The sequence below is a fragment of the Poecile atricapillus genome, chromosome W, assembly GCF_030490865.1.
Source record: "Poecile atricapillus isolate bPoeAtr1 chromosome W, bPoeAtr1.hap1, whole genome shotgun sequence".
NCBI lineage: Eukaryota > Metazoa > Chordata > Aves > Passeriformes > Paridae > Poecile > Poecile atricapillus.
The window spans coordinates 42,342,233-42,353,297 of record NC_081288.1 but is presented as its reverse complement, the minus strand read 5'-3'; the positions used below and the strand labels follow the sequence as shown (position 1 = coordinate 42,353,297).

General features: G+C 39.1%; 1 protein-coding gene across 1 annotated transcript; it reads right to left on the bottom strand.

The window, feature by feature from the left end:
• Window positions 1-1,726: 1,726 nt before the first annotated feature.
• On the bottom strand, window positions 1,727-5,287 carry LOC131591922 (interferon gamma-like). Its single transcript, XM_058863044.1, has 4 exons — window positions 5,109-5,287; window positions 3,064-3,132; window positions 2,550-2,729; window positions 1,727-1,888 (listed from the first exon to the last, which is right to left on the bottom strand). Exons 1-4 carry the CDS (start codon window positions 5,229-5,231, stop codon window positions 1,763-1,765), a joined length of 498 nt encoding a protein of 165 aa, XP_058719027.1. The 5' UTR covers window positions 5,232-5,287; the 3' UTR covers window positions 1,727-1,762.
• Window positions 5,288-11,065: the final 5,778 nt, after the last annotated feature.

Sequence of the window (11,065 nt, the reverse complement as noted above, 5' to 3'; positions counted from 1 at the left end):
GCATGGAAAGCCACATTGTCTATGTTAAATGCTTACCGTGGCTTCTTGTGCTTAGTCCTGGAACTGGAGAAATCCTACAGGACAAATTTCACTTGCATCTCCCATGCATATGCATGTCTGTGATGAATATAAACAAGAACAGCTGTTTCCCTCAAAATTAGTTAGCGTTACCAGGATCACAAAGACACTTTGTTATGACTGTCAAATGTGGATATGAATGAAGGTATCCTGAACCACGGGAGACAGCTGAGCCCATGCAGGCAGCAATGGCTGCAACAATTACAACTAAACTTGTAGGACTTACTGCAAATAAACTTCAGGCACGATGTGGAGCTGTTTCTGGATTTTATGGATTCAGTCAGTGCTTGGGGGGTAGGCAGAAGTCTCATGTTGGCAGGAATGCCAAGGAAAATCTGCCCCATTCCCAGGCAGTTCAGCCAGTGTACCCCCAGATAACTGTGCCCTGAGGACCAGAGAATTCGGAAGCCTGTGAGATTTGCCCAAGCTGCCCCAAGCCTCCAGCTTATATCACTTGCAGAGACCCCAGCAGACAGCCTGAGCTCAGTCTGGGCTCCGTAATTTTGAGATGCAGAGAAATTTGAGAGTGTTTTTTATCTTAGATCAGAGTAACAACAAATTTCAAATTATCAGTGCCTTCCTACAAGCAAAATGACATTTTCTCAAACAGATGCAAGAAAAACTTGAGAATTTTTGATTCTTCTGCCATATTTCTTTAAAAATATGTAAAAGACTTTCCTAAGTCTTTGACACATAGGAGGAAACAAAATACAATTTATATGTCTGGGCAGGACCATCCTTTGTGAAAATGTAGAACAAAATTAGTGTTTTACTTTTCACATAGATAATGGTGAATAAACATGAAAACACACTTTTAAATTTTATTTATTTATTTATTTATTTAATATTAAAATTTCAAAGAATCTCTGTTGAAAAATCCAAAGTTCTTTAATAATATTCCAGTACAAAAATATAGTCTTTGAGACAAAGAACTTCCATACTATAATCTCCAAATAAATAAAATCACAACAGACACATTTGAATGATTCATACCAAAAAAAAAAAAACCAACAGAAATTTTTTTAAATCTGAGAGTTTAAGTCAGTGCAATACAGTTAGTCACATTCTCTTGAGATATTAAGTGGACTGCCCTCCTCATAACTTCAGTGCATAATAACAATAATAATAGTAATAATAATAATAATAATAACCAGCAATTAATCATCAGTCCTCTAGTTCAGGAATTTGCTTCAACATCTGCTTATCCTTAAGCATGTCTACTTGCTTGATTTGGATTTAGATATGTTTAGTAGTAAGCAGACATAAATTTGTTTTCCTGAATAGAGGAACTTCCCCATACTGTTGCTTGTGTCTCCATGCCAAATAGATGAGACTAATCTCATAACATCCCTGTCTCAAGACAGCACCAGATGGAAAGCTGGGTACCATTATCATGTCATTTCAAGATTTCCATATGGAAACTGAGTAAACACTGCCTCATTCTGTATTTTCAGGTCAACAAACATATAACAAATAGACAGGATTTTAAGACAAAGGAATTTCTTATATAATATTATGGAGTATAAATACTTTTGTTAGTATTTGTTTATAAATAATTGCTTAAGACACTTAAATATTAATAAATAAATGTATAAAAACATCAATAGAAATATTGAAATAAAAAAAAATTCATGTTCCAACAAGACTTGCACAGTAGCTCAGTATAGAAGATCACAAGATGGCATTAGCATTTGCACAGCCTCTGAAATTGTCTTCTTTTTCTTTTGTGAGAACTTGAGGTATCCCCCAGTTTTTGTAAGACACTGAACAGCTCATTCACAGCCTTCCGCTGAATTTTCAAGTCACTCATCTGTAATAAGAAGAAACAAAGGGAACAAAAGTCATGCCAAGAGCTATAATTGTTTACTGACCACAACACGAAGGCTACCCTGCTACCAGGGTAAAACTGAAGAAAATCTGCAATTTTCAATTCACTACTACCTAATTACCACAACAAAGAGCCTACCAGCATCACAGAATTTTGGTTTCCACTTTCTGTGCTACTTTGCAACCTGCCACAGACCAGCCATACCCTGTGGAGCAGAGCTACCCTGTAGTTAAAAGCAGCTGACTGCGCTGGGGTATTGTCTGCAGACCTGTGAGGAGGTCACTGCTGTGTGCCATTGGCACAAGCACCATGAGCCAAGGGCATTCCAGCCACAGAGCATTCCACAGCCAGGCACAGCTTTCCCATCCAGTTTCTGTGCCACAAAGGGCTGTGTCAGTAGCAGCTCTGGAGCACAGACCGTGTGACAGTGCTGCCAGCACCTCTGTGCCAGATTGCAGCAAGACTCAGCACTATCCCACACAGTAGACCTGCAGCAGACCCTGCAGCTGGAAGTATTTGTTTTTCCAGCATGAACTGAGCTAGACAGGGATTACCATACAGGTTACTGAAGCATTATTGGCCTGAATCACACTCAAATCACAACTGGAAAATATAATGTCACAGGGCAAAGGAAGAGCCTTACCTGAAGTTTTGTCAGGTCCTTGAGATCTTCTATCTTCTTTGAGCCATCAGAAAGGCTTTCTTTCAGAGTATAGAGCTCCTCAGATATGTTCCTGACATGAGCCTTTGACCTGTCGGTGTTTTCAAGCATTTTCAAGTACATGGAAATAATCTGACTCAGGATGATCCTTTTTTCATTTCTCTGTTGAAAAATATGATCAAAAAGAAAGGTCTGTAAGTGCCCATCAGCAGGGAAAGGAAGGAAGATAAAACACAGCATACAGGGGTTCTCTGCCGCTTGAAACAAGATGATAAAAAAAATGTTTCAACTCATCTCCCAGGCTTGGCTGTACCTCAGGGTCAGTGGATGGTGCAGAATAAAGCTTTTTTTATGGGGAATTTTGTCTCATTTCCAAGCTACCAAAGAGAACTCTGCTCGTGTTTGTTCTACTGCAGCTAATTACACTGGTTCTGGGAGCTGCTTTTTTACCAAAAAAAGCACCTGAGATGCTTCATCATATCTCGTTTTGACTCACCTCTGTCCAGCCTGACAGCCTCTCTGTAAAAATAGGTCCACCATCAGCTACATCAGAATGACTTGAGTTCTGCAAAAAAACCCAAACATATCTATTACACAAACAATATTTATCACAAGGCAAATTTGTACTCTTTATTCAAATGAGTATCAAAATTCAGATTTTTCTACATCTGGCCTGTATCTATCCCAATGCTTTCACTCCTCTAACAACCAAGTCTCATTACTCAGATGCCTGGTATCAGAAATGGTATTAGTCCTCTTTTCAATGTCTTCTCCTGCTGTAATTCATCTGAAGAGAGATGTTTAGCACATCTATTTTCCCAAATGTTCCCTGTAAGTTTTGCTATTGACAGATGAAAATAAAAGCTCATAAACCCAGCAACTGGCTAGAAAAGCATTAGGTCTGATCTTAGCATGTTTTCTGGTAAATCAAAGTCCAGCAGTTTGTAATCTGTGACCCTAAATTCATACAGTCTCAGTAAAATCTCATATGGAACAAAAATGAACTGGAGTTCATCTGAATAATTTGCAGAACTGGAGAATATCCCAGTAGCCCACAGTCAGGTATGGGGCTATGCAAGATTAGCGGGCTGCTGAGAGGTTTACAGGGATGGAGTTTAACCATCAGATGTTGGCAACTGGTTCTTGGAAACAAAAACAATAAAACTCTCCTACCAAGGAAAGACAAACTGCATCATTTCCTCTTCTGTGTGTCTTTTTTTTCCTTTTTGTATACAACACTGACTGTTTCCTTCTTTTGTCTGCTCAGTAATTTAAATACAGTGAGTGCAAAGAGAAGACTTGCAGTCTGACAGCAACCTCCTAGGCTGATTGGCTCCTCATGCTAAGCACACTACTAAATTGATTTTTTCTATTTCTGAAAGGTGGGGAGCACCTGTTATGGAGCAAAGTTTTAATGTCAGTGCAAAAAAGCACACCACGGCTCAGGATCTCTTCCACAGAGATATATATATTCTAGTAAAACTCCCTCTGGTCTATGCTAATCACAAATTTAAGATATAATGCAAATTTTACAGTCAGCATCCTGCAAACACTAAAGGATCACACTGGTCTTTACCACTTCAGGGTGGTTCTCTGACTGCTGAATTTCAGCTGTCATTTGCACAAAATTATGACAAAACAATGGAAAAATCAGAGCTGAAAATAGGAGCAGACTGTTGCAGCTGTTTTCATGTGTTTAGAGGGAAAAAAAAAAAAAAAACCACCAGCAAAAAGATATTGAAAATAAAAGCTGTTAATTAAAAGTTACTCTATTGTAGATCTGCCTTCTCTGTGACTAATCCCTGCTGGATTCAGCTGTGTACTACTTTAATGCCTCCCAGATGAAGATTGATGAATTAACGTTACAGTTACCAAGTTACCAAAATTATATTTGACAAGAAAGACTATCATGCCAGATTATATTCCCATGCCAGATCATAGTCACACATGTGGAAGTAAAATGACTGCAGGATGCAAAAGAATAAGAAGTACAAATCATCTTCGAGCAACACACCACTACAACTTAAAATAAGTAGCAAATGCATTTGCTAAAGCAAACTGTTAAAAGCTCATCTCCAATTTGTTTATATTGCTAACTAGTACTAAATCTCCCATTAACATTGCTAACATGAAATTTAAAAAGTCAGTAAATTGCATCTAGTCAGAACTGAATAAGGATTCATATATTCACCATAAATTGCATTAATATTAATTAATATTAATAATATTCCATGTAATTAAAGCTGGATTGAGCTAAAAGAAGTTATTGTGAAAGAAAGAACATCCCTAAAATAAATGCAAATTACTACAGTAACTATGGCTATTGAAAAATTGAATCAGGTTACTGAAAGAACTTAGGAAAACAAAAGAAATTACCCATATTCTTGTTTTTAAACAAGCATGATCAAAAATTTAGTTCCATTATTTCCCTCTATTGGTACATATTGAATATGCCAAGTAGTGCTCAAGTTTGGACTTGAAAAAGTAAAATGTAAAGCACAAGCAGCAGAGAAGAGAAATGCAGTAGAAGACCATACTTACAAAATCAGCTTTCAGTTTGTCTATATCATTTTGAAGCTGAAGAAGATTCAATCTATTTTCAACATGTCCAAAAGAAATCATGATAACAGACAGAACAAACAAGCTGTAGGTTTGGAAAGCCATTTTCTTGGTGATGGTTCAGTTAAACTGCTCAGGTAAGTTCTGTGAGAACAGGTCTAAGAGCAGAGAGCTTCAACTTCTAATAGTTGTATCTTCTATTAGAAGCAAGTAGACGACTGAACTTCATCAGCCTGTCAGTGGTATTTATACCTGGTCTTGAAATTTTTTTATTTCGTCATCATAGGCTGTGTATATTTAGATGAGATAGTGTTAGATAAGAGCCCTTCGTTTTTTGGCTAATCAAGGGAATCCCTCGAAAGCATCTTTGTTAAAGTGTGGTCCTGGAAAAATTTTCAGTGGTTCATCAATGGGTAACGTTTACGTGGCAGATTCTGAAGTTTCTTTTACACGTGGTTGGGGAAAAGGGGGAAATTACGATACTGGTCGAGGAGTATGCATTTTGGCTCAAACCTATTCTTACACACCATCTGAAAAAAAAAATCTTATCTTGTGGTTAAAGGGTCAGTGCAACAGTCAACTCATTTCTGGTATTCTTTTAAAGTCACCACTGAGTTTGCTGTGGCATTCTATACAGACACTTAGAGATTCAAACGTTCTTTCTGCTGCTGTCCTTTGGTGAAGCACTGTTTGCATCCCTTCCATCATCTTAAGTGCACTTCTGCTGTTTTTGCATTCTTCACCTCCAGATTCAGAAGGGAACAATGTTCTAGCCTGAATGCAACGATGTATCATACTAAATTCCTCTATGGTTGTCTACTATCTGTGGGAGCAGAGTATTTAGTACTTAAGACACTCATTTCTGCTTGGCAATGATTAAAAGTCCCCATCTGCCATTTCATTTGCACGGATGTGTGTAGCATGTGAGAACAGAAGGACACGGATGAAAACAAGCCCCACTGAAGGAGACAGACGGGGTGGTCTCCGCATGCATACAGAACCCTGAAACAACTGTACTGAGGATAGCTGGGGGAAATGGGTTTGGATATTATGTGAAATGAGCTTATTCTGAAGAGTCTTTTGAAGAAATCAGATCATTTTAGACTGCAGTACATGAATGGAGGGTAGGTAGGAGCCTACAAGGGAAAGAAAGAAAGGAGGGGCCCTTATGGAATTGAAAAGAGAATCAGGAGGAGGGCACTTGCGGGCTCAGTTCACACTGGCTGCAATGGAAGATGTCTATAGTTCATCAGAAACAGATGAAAATTCTAGTGGCTCCCAAGAGACAAGATTGGAAGTCTCCATCTCAGACCCACATGACTCTTTAGATATTCCTTGAAAGAAACTTTCCCTTTCCCCAGAAGCTCCTTCCATCTCAGCTAATGACCACTAATGCCATCAAATCTTTTTCATTTCTGCTTGAAAGAGGATCTCCATCTGTGGAATAGACCTAGACTACTACTACCAGGGAAATTATCATTTTTCAGGGAGAAGAACCAAATTTCACCAACAATGGCAGGCCCAAAATCTGCGTGCAAGAACTCTCTGGGAACAGCCACATAGACAGATGGGACACATCTCACAACAAATGGGTAGTTAGTGCCGTAATCTGCTTGAGGTAGTAACACTATGCACTGCACATCTTCGTTTTAGTTTAAGAAGTTAAAACAAATTAATTAATAACTCAATTGCTGGAAGTGTTGACATGAAGGTAAAATAATAGTGCTATTCAAGGTTGCTTCAAAGCACTGTAAACAAATGCAAAGTTAATGTGCCCACCCATGGCAGAGGGGTTGGATTAGATGATCTTCATAAGTCCCTTCCAACCCAAACCATTTTTATTCTGTGATTCTGTGCCAAAAATTAGAATAATAGAATAATTTCATTTGGAAAAGACTCTTAAGATCATCAAGTACTCTAACCTGGCACTACTGAATCCACCACTAAACCATGTTCCCAAACACTACACTCACATGCCTTTTAATTACCTCCAGGGATGGTGACAAAATGGAGGTCCCAACAAAATTTAAGGTGAACTCAGAATTCAAAGTGAGCTCACAAATGCCAGCACACAACAAACCTATTGATTGAAACATCTGGATTGCTATGCAAAGCAAGTACAAAGACCTGGTATGGCTCAGCTAAACGTAGTCTTATACACACAGGAAAATCAAGCATATTTTACCAGATGGGGACACCTGCTGAGGTTCACTGACTGTCCATGAGTCAGCAGAGCAATTCTTTGGCCATGTATTGAAATGGACATGTAAAGTGGGAGAGTGAATATGATTCCTGTGGCACTCTTTAAGTAGTCAGAAACATACAACTGGAAGAGGGACTGAGTCCTGAAGCCCAGTTTTTGCCATAACAGGTTCTAATTTGAACAGCAATTTTGAGACTAATTTCTAGAGAGAGTGAAAGAAGACCTAAAAGAAAGAGTTGGGGAAAAATTCTTTACTCAAACAGTTCACTCTTCCTAACACATTAAGAACAAATCACAATGCAGTTGAACACAACTAATTGCTGTAATTTTCCAGCCAAGCAGAAGATGTAATTCCAGGAGGTGAAATATTAAGTCAGGAATATTGCCTTCTACAGAGAACTATTCATCCAGAGTGTGCTGGGGTCAGCTGCCCTGTTAAACTTGTCAGACACACATCTCATCCACAGCAAGCTGTGCCCCTAAACTTCTAAGAATAGCAGGAGGATGAAGTATCGTAAAAAAAGGACTTTGCCGACGCACATTTTGCCAATGCTGGTTATAGTTTTGGTGGGTTACTTGGTTAATTTGATCTCCTCAAGCTTCAGAGGCCACTTGCCAAGCATCCAGTTTTGCAGGTAAGAAAACAGTAGCATAGAGCAATGGGATGATTAATGATCATTCAGCCTATGAGAAAGGCAAATCTAGGAACACAAACAAGGTCTCCTAGTCCTACTGCAGTGCTTTGCCCACAGTGCAGCACTACAAGTATTTTATCATAAACTGAGGCAAGAAATGAAGCAAAAAGCAAGGAGAACAGCCATGAGATCTGTCTCTGTTATGCTATCTTCTGAGCACAGGTCTAAATTTTAGGTACACTCTCCTGCCTGGGGAGGCTAGATCTCCACATTCTAGGCTGAATCTCCACATTCAAATTATCACACAAAGCACTGAATGTTCTGTGGTAAATCATCAATTGCACTGAAATGTATTTAATACAGAAATATAGCACCCCTTTTCCAAATCCCTTTCATTTTAAGAAATGGTGCCACGTTAACGTTGACATGCTAATCTCATAATATTCTCTACTGTTGACACACAGTATTGTGTCTCCAAATTATTTTGAAATTAGGCAACCACCTACAGGAGGTGGTTAGAACATGAGGGCCCTGTGTTTCTTCCAGCCCTGTTTTGCTTCCCATTCTGCCCAAAAGTGATGAACCAGATCACCATTGTCCGGTGTACGTCTTGTTGCCCAAGAACGTGAACAGTCAGGTTGGGAGGAAGACCCAGGTTCAGACGGCTCCCCTGCACTGCCTGTCCTGAGACCCAACATCATTGCAAACAGTACAGGAGGTATCCTGAAAATATCTGCACTTTCCAAGAGGCCTAAGAGCATGCAGTTTTATTATCAATGTTCTTTAGCAGATATCTGTGGAGTGCATGCTGGAGAGGACTGAATGCTCAACACTAACAAAAGCTCTTTGTCTGAACACTTATCCTAATCTAGTTGAAAGAGATGCCAGAATAGGATTGAAAAATCTTGTGCTGCTTTGAAATGGTCCTTCTGTGAGACTCCATAGTCACAGCTGGATTATCATCTGGTCCTAACACAGAAGGAAGTGAAACCAAGGCATTTTTTTCATTTTGCTGCCTGGAAGTCATCTGACTCTTCATGCAAAGCAGAGGTTTCACACCCTTCTGTTCATACAACACCTTACACCAAATACCTGAAGATGCCCTTGCGAAGTCATGTCAGATTTCACTATGACCCCGATTACATCTTTTTCCCTTTCATTTTTTGTTTTATGCATGCTCCTGAGTGGTTTAGTGAGCAACTGCCCATGCCAGTTCAGCAGATCCTCTGCCTGACTTTCATTTCACTAAAACACAGTGGCTTTCTCTGTTATCACTGCCCCAGGAAAGCAGCCCATGGTTGGAAAACCCTCTCTGAGTTGTCTTTCTGACCTTCTATCACACTTCACCTCTCAGTCTCCATTTCTTACAAAGCAGCAGAAACAATTCCTTTGTTTCCTCCTCCACAGTGCTGGGGTGGTGGAAGGGGGGTTGGCACACTTGAGGGTGTTAAGTGATTAAACTTTGCCTACACATTGTGCCAGTGCTATGTCATTACTAAACATTGTTATTCATGTGGCTAGGATCTGCAAAGTAGATGTCTTGATAATCAGGTTTCACGACTAAGGGGGCCTTAAGGGGACTTACAAGAAAGTGAGAGAGGGACTTTTTACAAAGGCATGTAGTGGTAGGACAGGGGGAATGGCTTCAGACTGTCAGAGGGAAGGGGATTATTAGGCATAAGGAAGAAATTCTTTACTGTGAAGGTAGTGAGACACTGGAACATCACCCAGAGATGATGTGGGCTTCCTGGAAGTGTTGAAGGCCAAGTAAGATGGGGCTCTGAGCAATCAGGTCTAGTGGAATGTCCCCTGGCCATGCAGATGGAACTGCATGATCTTTAAAGTCTCTTCCAACCCAAACCTTGCTATGATCCTGCAAGTTAGCAACTGACCCTTACAAACATATTGTAACACTGCCATTTTCCCTCCCCAAAAAAAATCCCAAAAAAACCCAAAACCAACAAAAATCCCGAAGAACAAAAACCCCCAAATCAATAAACAAAATAACAATAAAATCAAACAAAAAATAAAATCCAAAAATCAAATAAAAAGAACCAACCCACAGCTCTCCTATAGATAAGGATATGCTTCATCAGTGCTACACATCATAGAGGATGTAATTGGCTCCTCCTTCTGACCACTGGATCTCAGTGATTTAGAGGAGGTTTTCATCATTCCAGAGGATAATGTTGGCACAAATCATCTACTTTGTTTTATAAGACAAAATTTCAGAGTAGAGGAAAGTTCTGAAACACTCTAAATTAACTGGATTTACATTTTTCTGAACAGAATTTCAGCCCGTTCTAAGGTCTCTTTGGAGATTATATTGTATGAGAGAGCTGGAAAACTAGTTTGTACAATCTGAAATATGACACAAGGAAGGACCTTTGCCTTCCATTACATACTCCTGTCTGCATGCAAATGCAGACAGAAAAATGAGAATTCTTGATCCCTCTTTACTCCCAAAAATTTCTTGCACACATTAGTTGTTGAGGCTTCTGATAAAAGGAAGGAAGAAGAAACTAACACTCAATGGTGTTACACATCTAGAGAAACAGACATCCAAACAGATAATGAACTGACAGGTACAACTTGAAGGGATTAGAGTGTAAATTCAAAATTACTAAAATCTTGGTACTTTGACTCACACAAGACATCTGCTTCATATTTTCCTTCAGGTTTTTAATTTAGTAAACTAACGCAGGAGTTCCCCACCAAACACTAATGATTCCTTTCTGAATTAGCAAAAGGAAATAATTACCCCTCATGGTCTGAGAACTCATCCATCCTGTAAGAGTTCAAGCTTTTGCTTTGCCCAAGAAGAGGAGGATAACCAGGAATAATGGTTCTGTGCTGGCCTTTCTCAAACACTACAGTGGACTTTACAGAAATTCTTAACTGTATTACTATCAGCTTTGTATTGTCTAAACACTCCAGTAATAATATAACATAAATATTCAGAATATGTGCTAAAATAATTTTCTGTAGATGATAACAAATATTTTCCTCAGAACATCTGTCCTCATTGATGGCTGTTCATGTCTCTGTTTCTAAAATCAGCATAATTCTGTCTTTTTCTTTTCCTTGAAAGACTGTTGAAT

Coding starts and splice junctions, on each gene's coding strand:
- LOC131591922 (XM_058863044.1), bottom strand. CDS start 5,231: ATGGCTTTCCAAACCTACAGCTTGTTTGTTCTGTCTGTTATCATGATT. Junction 3,133..5,108: donor ACAAACTGAAAGCTGATTTT/GTAAGTATGGTC, acceptor GTTTTTTTGCAG/AACTCAAGTCATTCTGATGT. Junction 2,730..3,063: donor GGCTGTCAGGCTGGACAGAG/GTGAGTCAAAAC, acceptor ATTTTTCAACAG/AGAAATGAAAAAAGGATCAT.